General features: G+C 43.3%; 2 protein-coding genes across 4 annotated transcripts in view; both read left to right on the top strand.

Moving 5' to 3' along the window:
- LOC114241621 (UDP-glucosyltransferase 2-like) overlaps window positions 1–19739 on the top strand; it is a 97083-nt gene that overhangs the window by 17303 nt on the left and 60041 nt on the right. The gene's annotated exons all lie outside the window — the stretch shown is intronic.
- Window positions 1–19739, top strand: part of LOC114241622 (UDP-glucosyltransferase 2-like) — a 43206-nt gene that overhangs the window by 17499 nt on the left and 5968 nt on the right. For all 3 annotated transcript variants that reach the window (XM_028172488.2, XM_089737848.1, XM_089737849.1), the window contains 4 exons: window positions 12825–12912; window positions 17068–17239; window positions 18370–18564; window positions 18954–19173. In XM_028172488.2, coding sequence (XP_028028289.2) covers window positions 12825–12912; window positions 17068–17239; window positions 18370–18564; window positions 18954–19173 — 675 coding nt within the window. The remainder of the gene's footprint in view (window positions 1–12824; window positions 12913–17067; window positions 17240–18369; window positions 18565–18953; window positions 19174–19739) is intronic.

Raw genomic sequence — 19739 nt, 5'->3', positions numbered from 1 at the left:
CGATCCCAACGCACTCCGAGTACTCTTTCAACCTGGTCATCTTTAACGTCTGAGAGGATTTTCAGACAGCTCGGGGCAAGTTTCTCAGCCGGTAAATGAGCTAGTAAACGTTTTGAGTTCGATACAAAATTACGTAAGTTAAACCCACCTGAAACATGAATGTGTACCACGTCATCCACCACCCGGATCAGATCATCTTCATGATCGAAAGAGTGGATATAATCATCGACATAGTGGTGATCAACAATTGCTTTATATGCTTCAGGTTTTGTCGTCTCATACCTACGAGCATTTATATTTTTAACAAATTGTGCTGATGACGGCGAGCATACAGCACCAAAGGTCATGACGTTCATGATGTAAGTTTCGCCATCCCACAAAATTCTCTGAGCATGTCTATCTTCCGGTCGGATGAGAACTCTGTGGAACATTTCCTGTATGTCCGCTGTCACAGCAAACTTTCCTGTCCGGAACTTTAATAAGACTGCTGGTAGTGATGTCAAAAAGTCAGGTCCTCGCAGTAGGAAATCATTAAAAGACTTACCACCAGACTTCGCAGCACAGTCTAAAACAATCCGCAGCTTATTCGGTTTGTTGGGGTTGAAGACTGCAAAATGCGGCAAGTACCAGATCCTAGTCTTAGTCGCAGGATCTCCTGGTTGAATTTTCGTGATGTACCCTTTGTCCAAATTTTCTTCTATCTTAGACCTGTACTGAAAAGCAAACTCTGGGTAGCTCACCATTTTCTTCTGAACACCGTTGAGTCGGCTCATAGCCAACGGTAGGCTGTCCGGCAGCTGAAGATCGTCAGACTTCCAAAGCACGCCGGTCTCCCACCTGCCTTCGGGCAAGAGCTTAGTGGTTCGCTCCATGATGCTCAGCGCTAGCTGATCCTCTCGAGAACGAGGAAAGTCGTTAGTCTGCTTAACGCCAAACGAGTCTGTGGAGAAAGACTGCTTGACCAGCTCGTGTAGTTCGTCGCATCGACAAGAATGTAAAACAGTTGCATCGTCTGGTACACTACCCAGTCCTACATTTCCATGAACTACGTAGCCTAAGTCAGTCTTAGAAACTATCGGTCCAGTCTTATGTCTTTGTATTATCTGTCTAGTAATAATCAAATCAATGTTGTCTTGTCCAATAAGAAGTTCAATCATGTCAGGCCGTATGTCATAGTCAGTTACATAGTCAGTCACCCACGGATATTTGTTTACAATTTTCTTATATCTAAAACTATCTACACATATATTAAGATTATTTACAGAACGTGCACTATTTACATTATATACATTTGATACATTTACTCCGCGAATATTAAAAGAAACTAGTCTAGAGTTCGGTTCGATGGTTGTCATGCCGGACGCGCCGCGGATGCGAAGGCTCGACGTCGGTCCAGTGATGCCAGCTCTCTCCAGAAGTGACGAGTTCACGAGTGTCACTGCTGCTCCCTCGTCTAAAAGTGCATAGGTTAGCACGTCACCTTTCGCTCCGGATACTACAACTGGAACCACTTTTAAAAATACATGCCGATCCGCACTGTTGAGAGTATTAACGGTATTGTCCGTGTGGTTGACAGCATTATCAATCTTCATGACGCATCGCACAGCGTGGAGCAAAGTGTGATGAACCCTCATGCAGTCGCGAACAGCACAATTCGTCTTTTTTTCACAAGCCCTTAATTGATGTCGGCTGGACAAACATGAAAAACACAACTTCTTTTCAGTTACGAATCTCCAACGATCGTCTGTCGTCATCTGTATGAACCTCTCACAGCTTTGTATGTCATGCGCATCGCCGCAAAGAGTACAGGATAAATTTACTGCCGTTGGAGTCGTCGCCATCACTACTGGTCTCCAAGGTCTAGTATTCGGTCTGGTCGGTGGTTTCACATCACTAGACGTCTTGGTGGTCAGAGGACTGATGAATGAAGCAGCGTTGGCCATTGTCATAAGCCACTCCGATATATGTGACAGCGTGACGGTCTTCACGCCTAAGCTCGCTGCATGTATCGCCCATTGATATCGTAACGTCGATGGCAGCTTACTCACAATTTCTCGTATTAACGTTGGATTCATTAAATGTCCTATTTCTTCGGTTGATTTCATAGTCGCCGTGACATTCTGCACAGCCGTCGCGAACTCTATTAGACGGTCTATGTCGTCGTGACGTATGTCACGTATTGCATGAATTTTATTCAATAAAATTTCGATGATATTTTCTGGTCGGCCGAAACGTAATTTTAATGTGCTGATAATGCGATCGAGATTGCTAGCGCTAACAAGAAGCGCGTACACTGCGTCACGTGCTCGTCCCTTCAAACATCGCGCGAGTCGGGCTATATTCTCGTCATCGCTATAGCCGCATAATTTTGTTGTCGATGTAAATTGACTATAAAAAAGAGACCATTCCTCGGGCTCACCAGAGAACGTAGGCAATTCTCGAGTACTTGACTGTCTTGCGAGGAGCTTAGTTACGCAATTTGCTAGCTCATTCTCTTCTGAATTTTGCTGACAGCAAGCCGGTAATCTTACGTCATGTGCGTTTGGTAATGTTTGAGAGTTACCTGGTGGATTGCAAGTCAGCTGCGGATCTTCTTCCTCTTCTAGGGCCTGACTTTCGATGGCTAGTTTTTCCTCCAGAAGCTGCAGGTGTAGTCGTGCGCGTTGTTCGGCAGCGTCCAACTTTAGTTGTATTAGTTTTTGTCGTCGAATCTGAGTCATTGCACTGGAGACGGTGGACCGGACAGACGGGGTCGGTGACGGTGCGCGACTGCTGTGGACGGACTGTCGGTCTCGCCCGGTCTGGTCAGCAGCGGCGGTCGTACCATTTGTCGAAGACGTCGCCATGTCGGTGTCTGTTCCTAGTCTTGTCTTCACCATAGAACTTGTCTTTTTGCTCGAAGGACCACTTGAACGGTCGAATGACTACTTGAACGGTCGAAGGTCACTTGAACATCTTATATAAGAACGGTCATTTATTATTCGTTCTGTTTCGTCTTTTTGTATGTCTGTCTTTTCAGAAGTCAAAAAATGTACTGCGTCGCTGCTGGTCACGTACGCCCTCGTTCCATTTATTTTTGAATTATTTTCAAATGTCTGTCTTAGTCTGTCTATGTGTAGTCATTATAGGTTTTATGTCTTGTCAATGAGGTTGCACGCCACGACACAACTTAAGGGTATAGACCCTGGAAATGATACCACACCAACACTTGGTCATTTTAAATTAAATCTACAATTCGATGTAAAGAAACACATTAACTATAAATTTCACGTTATTAAGGATATCAACTTGCCTTATGATGGGATAATAGGGTCCGACTTTCTTACTACTTTCGGATGTAATATTGATTACAACAACGATACTCTTCACTTTAAAAAATTCAGTGTGAACCTTCATTTCTTCGATCCAATCTATATCATACCACCCCGAACTGAAACCGTAATCGAATGCACAGTCAAAAATCCCGAAATAAAAGAAGGGATCATAACAGATCAACACTTATCCGAGTCCTTATTAATAGCCAATTGTATTGTAAAAGTAAAGGAAAATAACAAAATTAACATCACAGTTGCGAATACATCTGACCACCCAATAAATATTAATGCCAATCTAAAATTAACAATCGAACCACTACACACTTGTGCCACAATATTAACCCAAGGGCCTGTAGAACATACATATAATCGTACCCAAAAGGTTATAAATTCATTACGAACTGAACACCTCAATGTCGAAGAACTATCAAATTTAACAGAACTCTGCAGTAAGTATTTCGATATATTTCATTTACCTGAAGAAGCATTAACTCATAATTCCGTCCTAAAACATCAAATTAAAACCACTACTGATATCCCTGTCCACACAAAATCCTATCGTTTCCCCGAATGCCACAAGAAAGAAGTGGAAAAACAAATAAACAAAATGCTTCAAGATAAAATAATCGAACCATCATCCTCACCTTGGAGCTCACCCATATGGATCGTGCCTAAAAAACTAAACTCACAAGGGGAACGAACTTGGAGAATTGTAATCGATTATAGAAACCTAAATAACATCACTGTCGGGGAGACATATCCTATCCCACAGATATCCGAAATACTAGATCAACTAGGTAATAGCAGACACTTCAGTACTCTCGACCTTACTTCAGGCTTTCACCAAATTCTAATTGATCCCTTAGATGCACCAAAGACGGCTTTCTCAGTGCCGCAAGGTCATTTCCAATTTAACAGAATGCCATTTGGCCTTAAAAATGCACCTACAACATTCCAAAAACTCGTGAACAATTGTCTTTCTGGCCTACAAGGTAATAGGTGTTTCGTTTATCTCGATGATATTGTTATATATAGCTATGATCTTAAATCACACATCAATAACCTCAGTAAGGTATTTGAGAGAATCAGGAACTAATTTAAAGTTGCAACCGGAAAAATGCGAATTTCTCCGGAAAGAAGTAGGGTATCTAGGTCATATTATCAATGAAGAAGGAGTAAAACCGAACCCTGATAAGATTCAAGCCGTGGCAAAATTCCCCACACCGAAGTCACCGAAGGATATAAAATCCTTCCTAGGATTTGTCTCTTACTATAGACGTTTTATCCCCGATTTCTCTAAGTTAGCCAAGCCCCTGACATCCCTTCTCAAAAAGGACACTGCCTTCAACTGGCAAAATGAACAACAGTTATCCTTCGAAACCCTAAAATCCAAACTCATATCAGCTCCTATCCTAGCGTATCCTGACTTTTCACAACCATTTCTGCTTACCTGCGACGCTTGAAATTATGCCATTTCCGCCATCCTATCCCAAGGACAGATCGGAAAAGACCGTCCTATCGCGTTTGCATCTAGAACCCTCAACAAATCGGAATGCAACTATACCGTGACGGAAAAAGAGTGTCTCGCAGTAATTTTTGGAACAAAAATCTTTAGACCATACATCTACGGTCATCATTTTACTGTCATAACAGACCATAAGCCTTTAGAATGGCTATTTAGATGTAAAGATCCTGGTTCTAGGCTTGTACGCTGGAGACTTATCCTAGAAGAATTTGAGTACGATATTAAATATAAAAAGGGAAAGCTCAATACAAATGCCGATGCATTATCCCGTTTTCCGGTAAATCCCATCCAGCCTGTAAACCTTCCTGAATCAAATCAAATTATTGAAGATCGACAAAGTATGAGGTTAGATGAAAATTTGATGGACTTACTAATACCACCACCTTCATTTAATCCAGATGAAATAACCAACTTATCCCCAAATCCTTTATCTGCTGAAGAACACGCCTTTAGTCCGTTAACACTGAATGACCTCGACGTCCATGCTGGTTCTTCTCCTACATTCCTTGATCTTGATGATATTAATGCTCGAAAGAATAGTTCATCAGAAAACAAAGCCCCTGGCAAACTTAACGATGAAAATCCATCCTCATGCGTTCGACAACACCCCACGACGGACAGCTCATTAATAGGAAGTTCACCTTCTTGTATCCCTAGGAAAAACTCCACAAAAACTAACTCTTCTACACCTTCTGATGTAAATACAGAAAACCTAGTTTCTCGATCCCCAGTAGAACAACCTCGAGACTCAGACTCACCAATAGAAAACGCTATAATGACTGACGACTACTCCGTTTTCCTCAAATCTATGTCAGATCCTAATAAACATTATAATGTACAGATAGAAGAGCATAATCAAAACCTATTAAAAGGCCAATCGAAAACACTCTTAATACCCACCTCAATCGATCTCGACGAATCCAACCCTTATGTCCAAGAAATCATAGGTAATTTGCCGACTGGCAGCAATATACCTAACATCGAAAATCCTCCTTCTGTAAAATTGACTCAAATAATAAAACTTTTTATTTAATTTTCATTAAAGTTCACCATTTTGATGAAGCTTCATATCCCGAAATATTCGAGACCCTTAAACGCATCCGCAATGAATTATTAATAAATGATAATACAAAGGATATAGGAATAACAGATTTCAAAAATCCATTTGAAAAACATTCGTTTGTTAAAATTTATAATATGTTAAATTATCTATTCCATAATACAGATATCAAAATTAATATATATCATAATAATGTAACCTACCCGTCTCCAACGGAGATTAAGAAAATCTTATTCGACAATCATGACATCCCAATTGCCGGACACCTCGGCTCAAACCGTATGTTCAACAGGATTAAGGAGAGTTATTATTGGAAAGGTATGCGTAGCGACATTGAAGCCTATGTTAAACAATGTCAAGAAAATAAAGCGTTGAAAAAAATTAACAGAGCCCCGATGCAGATCACTAGTACGTCAACTGCACCATGTCAACGCATATCCCTTGACATCGTCGGTCCATTGCCAGAAGCAGGTCCTGCAAAACTGAAATACGTCCTAACCTTCCAAGATGACCTAACGAAATTCTCCACTGCATATCCCATCCGAAGTACAACCGCTGAAGAAACCAGCGAATGCCTCCTTCACTTCATTTCCATTTTCGGTATCCCAAAAATTATCCTAACTGACCAAGGCACAAATTTTACTTCCGAATTATTCCAAAGAACTTGCAATTTCCTTAAGATCAAACAGTTATGGTCATGGCCCTACCATCCCCAGACCCAGGGTGCACTTGAGAGGAGTCACTCTACCCTCAAGGAGTATCTCAAGTCGTATGTGAACGAAGGCCAAGATAACTGGCCCCGCTATGTTTACACCGCGATGTTAGCGTATAATACGGCCGTACATTCAACAACTCATTTTACACCATACGAGTTAATGTTTGGAAATAAACCTTTCATACCAAATTCAGTCTTCCAAGAACCGACCGGAACGACATATCCCGAATACGTCCGGATGCTCCAAAATCGATTAAAATACTCTCGTCAAAAAGCAGTAGAACATATCCAGAAATCCAAAGGCATATCTAAAACATACTATGACTCGCGTAGTCGCCCTGCATATTACCAAACTGGAGATTACGTATATCTTAAAAATCACCTGAGATCAAGAAAAGCCTTATCACCTGTATGGAAAGGCCCTTACAGGGTGATTAAAATACACGGTAACAATACTTTATCACTATTGATAAACCGTCGTCACGTGCGACACCATTACGATGAAATTAAGCCCGCGACTTTGAAGGAAAACGTATAATTATAACTATTCGCTGAAGTAATAGATTTAGGCTAAATAACATAATATCTTTAAATAATTATACTATTAGGATTAAGCGTATACCTATCTAGTTAATCTCATAGTCTTTTAAATAACTTTTAGAAAATTTAATTCGTAATATAAGAAATCCTTGTTCTCACTATATAATATCATTTCCAGCATGTCAGCTAAGAGTCAAATCCAACAAGAATTTGTACAACAAATTAATGCAAGCTCCGGACTATATTTGGACAGTTTGGGTCAAATCAAAATATCCAGCGGCCAACTTAATATACTTATACCATTAGATATATCACATTTCAAACCATACTTAGAAAATATCGAAAATGCTATCAATAAAGCACGAGCGCTGTGTCTCGAGACTAACGTCATAGAAAATTTGGAATGTCATAGTATAACTCAACCCTTAGTAATACGATATCACGATATTATAAGTCAATTCACATCCATATCTGAGTTGTCTCAACTCGAAGACATGATAAATGCTATCTTATTCAGCAGTCAAAATATACTTCATCCTTCGATAATAACACCACGACAATTGTTTCATGAACTCGCCAATAATGTTCGACTCTTGGATGATGATAAACAATTCCCCGTACCTTTAGAGATAAGCTCGATGTACGTTATTATGAATGTTTCTAGTGTAGTTAGTTATTTTAGTAAGAATAGAATAATTTTTGTCTTAAGAATTCCTTTAGTATGTCCTATTGTGTATAATTTATATCATGCTTTAGCATTACCAACGCCACATGAGGCTTAAAATCCAAGAATGTATTCTATGTTAATACCAAGTAGCAAATATATAGCAATGACCAGAGACAAAACACGTTACTGCACTTTGGACGACCTAAATATATGTAAGGCATTACATACTGAACTTTACATCTGTGACATAGTGACCATATATACGACGAGCATCAACCCTACCTGTGAAGTGGAACTGATGATAAAAGTGACCAGTGATTTACCAGTGCAGTGCAATAACAAATTCATTTATGGAAGTGTTAATGTTTGGCAAACGATTTCTAATAACCGATGGATCTTCGTGCAATCCAATCTAACTAAAGTAAGCGTTGACTGTCCCAAATCTGAATTGTATGAATTTAACATCATAGGAACTGGTATATTAAACATCCCTCACGGATGTACCGGTTATACTAAGGACATTAAGTTTATATCTAAATATGTTAATAACATAACAATTATAGAAGATACTTTAGATTTTAACATAAATAATAAGTCATGTTTTAATACTAATAAGATTAAGAACCTTATAGATAGTGTATCCCCTGCTCCTGTGGTTTTAAAGAACATTGATTTAGATGACCTATCCTTAAAAAATAATGAGATGATCCTCAGCTCCATATTAAGTGGTGCCGATGACGTCATTCATACGCCATACATAGTAAAGTACGGAATACATTACTCTACCGTGATTATCCTTTTACTTATATGTCTATTTAGTTTTTTAGCTTTTAATTTGTATGTAAAATGTAAACCTGGCAGCACACCTAAAGATATAGATCTTTTCAAACGCATGAGATTTAAAAGTAAGCCCGCTACTATAGAAGAAGTTGAATATGCTGATATCCCTGAGGTAGCCCCAGCTTCTGTCAGACGTCACTTATAAAATAAACTTCGGACTCTTCCCGAAGTTTATTAAATATGGGGGGAGGTGTTATATATCCCTACCGAACCCTAAACTGCTGACACCCTCGAACCGCTGACTAGACGGTCCGAGGTAGAGACTTGATAGGAGACCGGAGAACGGGCAGTAGTCAGTGAACTGTGTCAGAGTACGGGTGCGGCTGCCGGGACTACTCTGAGTGTCATTATCCATATTGTTCAAAATCCAATAAACAGTTGTATCCTAAGAGTTTTCCTTTTTTAAAACGACCTCAGAGAGAATTCCCATAACAGTTCGCTGTTTCGCTTCGAGTAGTTCTGATTACTGACTGACTGACTGACGTGCCATCCCTACAACGCTTTTATAGCCGATACCTCATCCCTAGAATTACCTCGCCCCGCGCCCGCGTTCCGTCCCCCGCAACCCTCTGCCGCCAACGACTTCGCGCTCGTGCGTGACTTCGTCACCGCGGTCAACTTCGACCGTCTGCGATCGTTCGCTGACGCTATCCGTAGGTCGGTAACCCCCGAACAGCGGCTCGCGGCCGCTTTCGATCACATGGACGTTTACGAGTCCGTGTCGCGTACGTTATAAAATCTTTACCGGTAACCAATGGCGCAAAAAGGTAGAGAAAAACCGTATTCCCTTACGTTAGCATTCTACAATGCTAACGGACTCGCGCGGCAACGCGATCAAATTTTCGAATTCCTCCGCGATAATCTTGTAGATATTCTATTAGTGCAGGAAACCTGTCTGAAGCCCTCGCGTCGCGACCCGAAAGTCGCGAATTACGTCATGGTTAGGAATGACAGACTCACCGCCTCCAAAGGCGGGACTGCCATTTACTATAGGCGGGCCCTGCACGTTGTCCCTCTCGATACTCCCTCGCTCTCACATATCGAGGCGTCAGTGTGCCGTATCTCGCTGACGGGACACCAGCCGATCGTCATCGCATCCGTTTATCTCCCCCCGGACAAGCCCCTTCTGAGCAGTGACATCGAGTCACTGTTCGGCATGGGAGACTCCGTCATCCTGGCAGGCGATTTAAATTGCCACCACACTAGGTGGAACTGCCATCGTACTAACGTTAACGGTAGGCGTCTCGACGCGTTTATAGACGACCTCACCTTTGAAATAGTCGGTCCCCCAACTCCAACATGTTATCCGTATAACATCGCGCTCCGTCCGAGCACTATAGACCTGGCATTGCTTAGGAACGTAACTCTGCGCTTGCGTTCCATCGAAGCAATGTCAGAGCTCGACTCAGACCACCGACCTGTCGTTATGCAGCTCGGTCGCCCCCACAACCCAGTCACTGTTACGAGGACCATGGTGGATTGGAATAAGCTGGGCACGTGCCTAGCGGACACCGCTCCGCCAATCCTCCCTTACGGCCCGGATTCGAATCTATCCCCCGAGGACACCGTCGAATCCATAAACATCATTACCGATCACATATCTTCCCCGATCATTAGATCTTCTAAAGAAGTCGATGTGGAGGACAGCTTCCACCGCATCAGACTGTCCCCCGATCTTAGGAATCTCTTAAGAGTTAGGAACGCGGCAATCCGGGCCTACGATCGTCTTCCCACGCATTCAAACCGGATTCGGATGCGTCGTCTACAACGCGAAGTCCACTCCCGCTTAAGCGACGCGCGTAACGATAATTGGCATAGTTATTTAGAACAACTCGCGCCCTCCCACCAAGCATACTGGCGACTAGCTAGGACTCTCAAATCCGAAACTACCGCTACTATGCCTCCCCTCGTACGCCCTTCAGGCCAACCACCGGCATTCGATGACGATGACAAGGCTGAGCTGCTGGCCGATGCACTGCAAGAGCAGTGCACCACCAGCACTCAACACGCGGACCCCGAACACACCGAGTTAGTCGACAGGGAGGTCGAGCGCAGAGCTTCCCTGCCGCCCTCGGACGTGTTACCCCCCATTACCACTGACGAAGTTAGAGACGCGATCCACAACCTACAACCTAGGAAGGCACCCGGCTCCGACGGCATCCACAACCGCGCGCTTAAACTCTTGCCAGTCCAACTGATAGCAATGTTGGCTACAATTTTAAATGCCGCTATGACGCACTGCATCTTTCCCGCGGTGTGGAAAGAAGCGGACGTTATCGGTATACATAAGCCGAGCAAACCGACAAACGAAACTTCTAGCTACCGTCCGATTAGTCTCCTCTCGACGATAGGAAAAATTTACGAACGGCTCCTTAGGAAACGCCTCTGGGATTTTGTTACCGCGAACAAAATTCTCATAGACGAACAGTTCGGATTTCGCTCAAAACACTCGTGCGTACAACAAGTGCACCGCCTCACGGAGCACATTCTGATAGGACTAAATAGGCGAAAACAAATCCCGACCGGCGCCCTCTTCTTCGACATCGCGAAGGCGTTCGACAAAGTCTGGCACAACGGTTTAATTTATAAACTGTACAACATGGGAGTGCCAGACAGACTCGTGCTCATCATACGAGACTTCTTGTCGAACCGTTCGTTTCGATATCGAGTAGAGGGAACTCGTTCTCGTCCCCGTCAACTGACCGCCGGAGTCCCGCAAGGCTCCGCGCTCTCCCCGTTATTATTTAGTTTGTATATCAATGATATACCCCGGTCTCCGGAGACCCATCTAGCGCTCTTCGCCGATGACACGGCTATCTACTACTCGTGTAGGAAGATGTCGCTGCTTCATCGGCGACTCCAGATCGCAGTAGCCACCATGGGACAGTGGTTCCGGAAGTGGCGAATAGACATCAACCCCACGAAAAGCGCAGCGGTGCTCTTCAAAAGGGGTCGACCTCCGAACATCACTTCGAGCATCCCACTCCGTAGTAGGCGCGCAAACACCTCCGCCGTTAGTCCCATCACTCTCTTTGGCCAGCCCATTCCGTGGGTCTCGAAGGTCAAATATCTAGGCGTCACCCTCGACAGAGGGATGTCATTCCGTCCCCATATAAAAACGGTACGCGACCGCGCCGCGTTTATTCTAGGACGACTCTATCCAATGCTTTGTAGTCGAAGCAAACTGTCCCTCCGTAATAAGGTAACTCTCTACAAAACTTGTATACGCCCCGTCATGACGTATGCAAGCGTAGTGTTCGCTCACGCAGCCCGCACCAACTTGAAATCCCTTCAGGTTATTCAATCACGATTCTGCAGGATAGCCGTCGGAGCGCCTTGGTTCCTTAGGAATGTGGATCTCCACGACGACCTGGAGCTCGACTCCCTTAGTAAGTATCTACAGTCGGCATCGCTGCGCCATTTTGAGAAGGCGGCACGACATGAGAACCCTTTCATCGTAGCCGCTGGAAATTACATACCCGACCCAGTAGACCGAATGGTAAACCGTCGACGTCGCCCAAAGCACGTCATTACGGATCCTCCTGATCCATTAACGGTGCTTTTAGGCACCACAAGCACCGGTCACCGTCCTCGTCGAACCCGTCGCTTGCGACGAAGGGTTCGACGAGCGAACTAACCCATAGACACAGCCCACTGAGTTTCTCGCCGGATCTTCTCAGTGGGTCGCGTTTCCGATCCGGTGGTAGATTCTGCGAAGCACTGCTCTTGCTAGGGTCAGTGTTAGCAACTCTCCGGTTGAGCCCCGCGAGCTCACCTACTAACGTTAGGGCGAAGCTGAAATAGCCTCTCAAGGCTATCAGCATAGGTAGGGAAAAAAAAAAAAAAAAAAAAACCTAGAATTATCGGGAATATTCCACACCTCTTTTTCCGCTATGTGACCATAGATGGCGTTGTAATTCTCGAGCATTCTGGATCCTTCGATATTCATTCGACTATTCGGCGATAGATGGTGTTACCCTTCCCGGCGTAACAATATTTGGAACACCTTACATCATTCTGCTTAAACTAGCAGAAATCCCATCACACACATGCATCACACTTAATGTACCTACACAGATAATAAATACACAGATAATTGATAAAGTTATGTTACAGAAAAAAAAATAGAAAAAAATATATATCGACGGTATTTTCTGTTTCAGGTGACATGGGCGACTCCGTTCCCTCCTAAAGAATCGACTAAAGGCCTGAACATAATCGATGTTAGCGCCACAGCATCTGTAAGTGAAAGTAAGTCAAATTCGAACGGTGTGTATCAATGGCGACCAAAAAAAACGGTTCCGACGGTATATCCAACCGCGTTATTAAACTTCTACCCGTCCAACTCATCGTGATGTTGGCATCTATTTTCAATGCCGCTATGGCAAACTGTATCTTTCCCGCGGTGTGGAAAGAAGCGGACGTTATCGGCATACATAAACCCGGTAAACCAAAAAATCATCCGACGAGCTACCACCCGATTAGCCTCCTCGTGTCTCTAGGCAAACAGTATGAGCGTCTGCTCTACAAACGCCTCAGAGACTTCGTCTCATCCAAGGGCATTCTCATCGATGAACAATTCGGATTCCGTACAAATCACTAATGCGTTCAACAGGTGCACCGCCTCACGGAGCACATTCTTGTGGGGCTTAATCGACCAAAACTATTATACACGGGAGCTCTCTTCTTCGACGTCGCAAAAGCGTTCGACAAAGTCTGGCACAACGGTTTGATTTTCAAACTATTCAACCTGGGCGTGCCGGATAGTCTCGTGCTCATCATACGGGACTTCTTGTCGAACCGCTCTTTTCGATATCGAGTCGAGGGACCCCCTCCTCCCCACGACCTCTCACAGCTGGAGTCCCGCAAGGCTCTGTCCTCTCACCCCTCCTATTTAGCTTATTTGTTAACAATATTCCCCGGTCGCCGCCGACCCATTTAACTTTATTCGCCGACGACACGACTGTTTACTATTCCAGTAGAAACAAGTCCCTAATCGCGTAGAAGCTTCAGAGCGCAGCCCTAGCCCTAGGACAGTGGTTCCGAAAATGGCGCATAGACATCAACCCAGCGAAAAGTACTGCGGTGCTATTTCAGAGGGGAAGCTCCACACGGATTTCCTCCCGGATTAGGAGGAGGAATCTCACACCCCCGATTACTCTCTTTAGACAACCCATACCCTGGGCCAGGAAAGTCAAGTACCTGGGCGTTACCCTGGATGCATCGATGACATTCCGCCCGCATATAAAATCAGTCCGTGACCGTGCCGCGTTTATTGTCGGTAGACTCTACCCTATGATCTGTAAGCGAAGTAAAATGTCCCTTCGGAACAAGGTGACACTTTACAAAACTTGCATAAGGCCCGTCATGACTTACGCGAGTGTGGTGTGCGCTCACGCGGCCCGCACACACATAGACACCCTCCAATCTCTACAATCCCGCTTTTGCAGGTTAGCCGTCGGAGCTCCGTGGTTCGTGAGGAACGTTAACCTACACGACGACCTGGGCCTCGAATCTATCCAGAAATACATGAAGTCAGCGTCGGAACGGTACTTCGATAAGGCTATGCGTCATGATAATCGCCTTATCGTTGCCGCCGCTGACTACTCCCCGAATCCTGATCACGCAGGAGCCAGTCACCGTCGACGCCCTAGACACGTCCTTACGGGTCCATCAGATCCAATAACCTTTGCATTAGACGCCTTCAGCTCTAACACTAGGAGCAGGCTTAGGGACCTCGGTAACCGTACTCGTCGAACTCGACAAAGAGTTCGCCGTGCAACCTAACCGATGAATCAGTTCGCTGAGTTTCTCGCCGGATCTTCTCAGCGGGTCGCGATTCCGATCCGGTAGTAGATTAATTCACGAAGCAGCTACTCTTGAGCTGGTAGGTCTCCTTCGGAGGCGCTCGGGTAGCTGTTAGCAAATCCCACCCCTCCTGGCTGAGCCTTTGTTCGCCCACCTGTCCTGGTGAAACTGGAAAGGCCTCCGGGCACAGATAACCGCCTCCGGGCCACCAGTAATCCTTCAATCATCAAAAAAAAAGACTAAAAAACCCAAGATATGTTATGGTACAAAAGTAAACTCAACTACAAAGATACATTTGTTTATTGCAAGATAAAAAATATATAATTATATATTTATTAATTAAATCTCAAAAAAAACTTATTAATTGAATTTAAAAAAAAAACTCTATTGATAACTTTACTGGTGGTGGGATCTCTAGTGAGTCCGCGCGGGTAGGTACCACCACCCTGCCTGTTTCTGCCGTGATGCAGTAATGCGTTTCGCTTTGAAGGCCTTTGTAACTATACTCGAAACCTTCGAACTTATATCTCAAGGTGGATGGCGAATTTACATTGTAGATGTCTATGGGCTCCAGTAACAACTTAATGTCAGGTGGGCCGTGAGCTCATCCACCCATTTAAGCAATAAAAAAAAATGAGAACAAATAATCACGAATACGGATCACTTATAATTGCGGTGCGAACTCTCTGGTGTCAAAATTACTTTCCTCCTTCGTGAATTCGATTTTGTATTTATTTATTTATTTAATACAAGGAGAACCAACAGCCAACTAACATAGTATAATAATATAACAAATAATAGAAACAAAAAGAAACGTCCTCACCAATACAAATCAAAAACATAGAAACAAAAAATTTAAAAACAATCAGCAAGCAAGAAACAACATAAGGAAAGGAGAAAAACACCAGATTTAAATGTACACTTATATATAAATGTAGGTATGGGTCTAAATGAAATCACTATTTCTTGGGTTTAACTATACTTTTTATTTAATTTCTTATAGAGCACATTAAACACATCTTACTCATAATGGCGGCGTCGTGAGAGGGAGAGATAGAGCTACATCCGTCCCTTTCACACAGCATGCGTTCAGAATCCTTTCACTCGTTCAGAAATGTTTTACAATAATTAGAAATGTTAGTAATAATTAAATCCTACATAAATGTCACAAATTAATAAAAATCAGATGTGTTAGACATCACCGGCACAGGTTTGTATCGGAACGGCCTACTTCCTTCCTGTAGCGGAGATACGCACTGATCGGTCTTCTAGATCTTTCGTATGAGACGAGATAGAAATATGGAAAGGACGGTTCAATCGAAGCAAGTCACGCCCCAAACTATTGTCTATATTCTAGAAAACACCTGCGGTACTGAGATAGCAATAGACGAATCGAGTGAAATTAAATCATTCTCAAGCAGTTGACTCATTGTTCGCTATTGTATTTTGTTTTCGAACGGACAATGCCCATTTGTGCCCCAGAAACGCCCAGTTAGAGTATATTACAAAATTGCTATAATAAATAAAAACTAGAATTATGTTGTATAGCAAACCGACCGGTACGTCACTCTCGCGGCCGTATGCCTGCTCGGTATACATAGTTAGTATCTATGTCCATCTTTTTAACAGTGTATAATCTATGTTCCGGGCGCTTCCGTTTTGAGTGTGAATAGCGCGCGCCCGCGTCTGAATATAATTATCGTTTAAAATTGAAAATTGTTTGTGTTAAACAAAAGATTAGAAATTGAAATTCGATACTGGTGACTAACCCATAGTTTTAAATACCCCTGAGATCTACCCCTCACTATAGTTGTTAATTTTAAATCATATGAAGCACTGGATAAATTTTTTTAAAAAATAAGACTTCTTATTCACATTGCACTAGGTACGTATCATCGTTTTTTAAACATTAATTCATGCTTTATTTATTACGGTCTGGTTGACACTTTACAGTTACAGATAAGTATTTAAAAGAACACTGATCTGGCTTAGCTTATGTGATGATCATGAAGTTCCTAGTGAAAAACTAATAGCAATGTTGTCTGTAAGCGATAATATGTATAAAAAACCAGCAGGAAGTTATCATGTTTAATGTCCAATAACTTTGGAACCTGTGCTTTATATGACATTAAATCTAGATATCATATGAATACTCTTAAAAAGTTATCATATGACATAGAGCTGCAATTTGGGCATTGCAGGGCATTGTTGACTTTCAGCTCCATACTAATATGGGCATTGCCCTTTCTAGGCACCTACGTCGCGTCGTGGGCGTTTGTTATCGGATGTTCTAGAAAGAATTTGATTTCCGGTACCAACGAATACCTTATATGGTCATTATGAAGCTATCACTGGTTAAAGTGCGCGGTTTTCATTCATTGTAACGACTAGTTATTTTGTTTGTTTGTGTGTAATGATTTTTTGTATTAATTTTATATTTTAGAATTTTGTTACGACGTAATAACAGAGGGATCACTGAATCACATGTCCCCAAGCAAACAATTGAACAGAGGGATCACTGGATCGCATGTCCCCACGTCAAATCGTTAAGTTGCGACGTCAAAGTCCTTGAAAACCAAGAATTCCCTTCCATTTCAGTGATAGACATGAACGACCAAAGAAACGCTGATGCTGGTATCGCGTTGATCAGGACCTTCGCTGCCAATATCACGAGGCTGTCCCTCTCGGTACCAGCGCTGCAGCAGGCGATCGTCAGCGGGAAATACGACGCGGTCGTCACGGAGTCCTTCTTCAACGATGCCGAGGCGGGGTTAGTTTGCAAAGGTCAATTCAAGAAGTGGGTTTATTGAAGGTATTCGCGCGCCCTCTTCCGTCCTCTGACGGTATCACGACGGATACTTTCCCGGGAGCTACGAGAGCGACTATTCGGGTGATAAACATCAGCGAATTTGCACACATTAACTATACAATAAATCCCCCCTATAGCACGGTAGATTGGTTCCATGTTGTAGGAAACACGCTGTAGGAGTATTCTCGTATACCGCGTTCGTGAGATCCCATATAAAGCATTATTATGACCAATGTTTTTACAATACAAAAACTTGGAACACAAATTTAATAAATTAATTTAATTTCATTTTATAACAACACAATTGACACAATGCGTAGAGGTAGGTACGCGCATTTAATTATGAGCTGTAAAAACCATTATAAAATTTACAGCACAGAAATATAAACGTGTGATATTGCCGCGTTATACGAGCGAATAGTCGTGTTATACGAGAGACTGAAATCGTGTAATATGAAAATGCGTTATAGGAGTACCTACCGTGTTATAAGGGAGACTATGTATTGTTACGCGCTGGGGTTCGGCATAAATAAAAATTCTACTGAAGTACAAATTACAACTGCATTAACACTTGGAACACTTAACGAGCAATTTAAAGTTCTCAATTCACTTCTTCCGCTTCGCTTCAGGTGATCCGTTCGCTGTTTCGCTTCGAGTAGTTCCGATTATTGACTCACTCCGTGCCATCTCTGCAACGCTTTTATAGTCTATACGACATCCCTAGATTTATCGAGTACATTCTGGGCTAGTCGAGTAGCTTCGATGTGTGTTTCCGCTATTTGAAAATAGATGGCGTTGTACATCTCGATATTTCACTAGTACCTTCGACATTCGTTTCTGCTATTCGGCGGTAGATGTTATTACTCTCGCCGGCGTAACAGTATAATTTAAAAACTAAATCGAAGTAAAAATTGATTCTGTCTATTTTTTGTGTACCCTATTGATACCGGTCGGGATATTAGAGCGAAGTTACAAAATAATTGTGACGTCATCAATCCTTGACGCGCGTGCATATTGTCAAACTGATCGGACGTCTTGAAATCCAACATACCGAGCTAAGAAAAGCGGGTTAAAAGTTGACCTTTTCATAGTTACGGGGCAGTACTTCAAGTGCCCTGGATCCTGTTGTCCAGCGTCTCCATAATGCCTCACTTGGAAGCCATCATCGATGAGGTGCGGTCGATCACCACCATACCGTTGCTGTTCAACAACGCCCCAACCCCCATGGGCTTCTGGGACAGGCTGACAAATATCTTCATCTACAGCGCTATGACGATATCTAATTGGTAAGTATCGGTACAGGAAAATTCATAGAGTAAACAGTTCTAAAAGAAAAAAAACGCATTACAAAACTTTCTTAGTTTAAATGTTAAGTATGGCAATTGACTTCTTGTGTGTACCTGACATTTTAAACTATATTTTCATTGCTTAGATGTGGGGACGCGCTCACGGCCCCCCTGGTGTTAAATGCTGAGCCCATGCACATCAAAAATATAAATGCCGCCACCCATCTTAAGACTCGATTTCAGAGTCTCAGTTCTATGGCACAACGATTGCCCCACCCTTCAAAACGAAACTCATTACTGCTTTGCGATAGAAGTATACAGGGTGATAGTACCTGCTCGTGCGGTCCTGCAAATAAAACTGCAGGCATGCATATGTAATTGCCCTACAGGCTAGAGCGCCCAAACACGGTGGCATTCTACGAATCCCTGTTCGCGCCGCTGGCCGCCGCCCGGGGTATCGCGCTGCCCCCCTTCGAGGAAGCCCTGTACAACATATCGGTGCTACTTGTGAACTCCCACCCGGCGTTCGCTCCGCCCATGAGCTTGCCCCCGAACGTCGTCGAGATCGGGGGCTACCACATCAACCCAGAAACACCCCCCTTGCCGAAGGTAAGCCATTACTTTGAAAACGTGAACTCTGATGGCTCTCAAATGCGATACTTGTAATGCAGCTTATAGGCATCGCAAATGGCCATTCAAGTCGGAATGCATGTCTACCTCGCGGCTGTAACCAGCAGGATTGTGGTGACTATGTTTTACTAATTTGTATGCAAATAAAAAGCATATGCATAGTAAGCTCCAGATTGCTTTCACAAATATAGGACAGTGGTTCAGGAAGTGGCGCATTGACATCGACCTTATGAAAAACAGAGCCGCGATCTTCCAAGGGAGTCGGCCTCCCGACACTACAGCTAGTATCTCGCTTGGTAATTCTGTTCCCGCCATTAAAATCTTTGGACTTCATTACCGCGAACAAAATATTAATAGGCGAGCAGTTTGGGTTCTGCGCCAAACACTCGTGCATACATCAAGTGTACCGCCTCACGGAGCGCATTTTAATAGGGCTGAATAATAGGCGTAAACAAATCCCGACCGGCGCCCTGTTCTTCGATATCGCGAAGACGTTCGACAAAGTTTGGCACTGGCACAACGGTTTGATTTACAAACTGTACAAC

Source organism: Bombyx mandarina, chromosome 24 (assembly GCF_030267445.1).
Source record: "Bombyx mandarina strain Sakado chromosome 24, ASM3026744v2".
Taxonomy (NCBI): Eukaryota; Metazoa; Arthropoda; class Insecta; order Lepidoptera; family Bombycidae; genus Bombyx; species Bombyx mandarina.
This window is presented reverse-complemented; position numbering and strand designations above follow the sequence as displayed.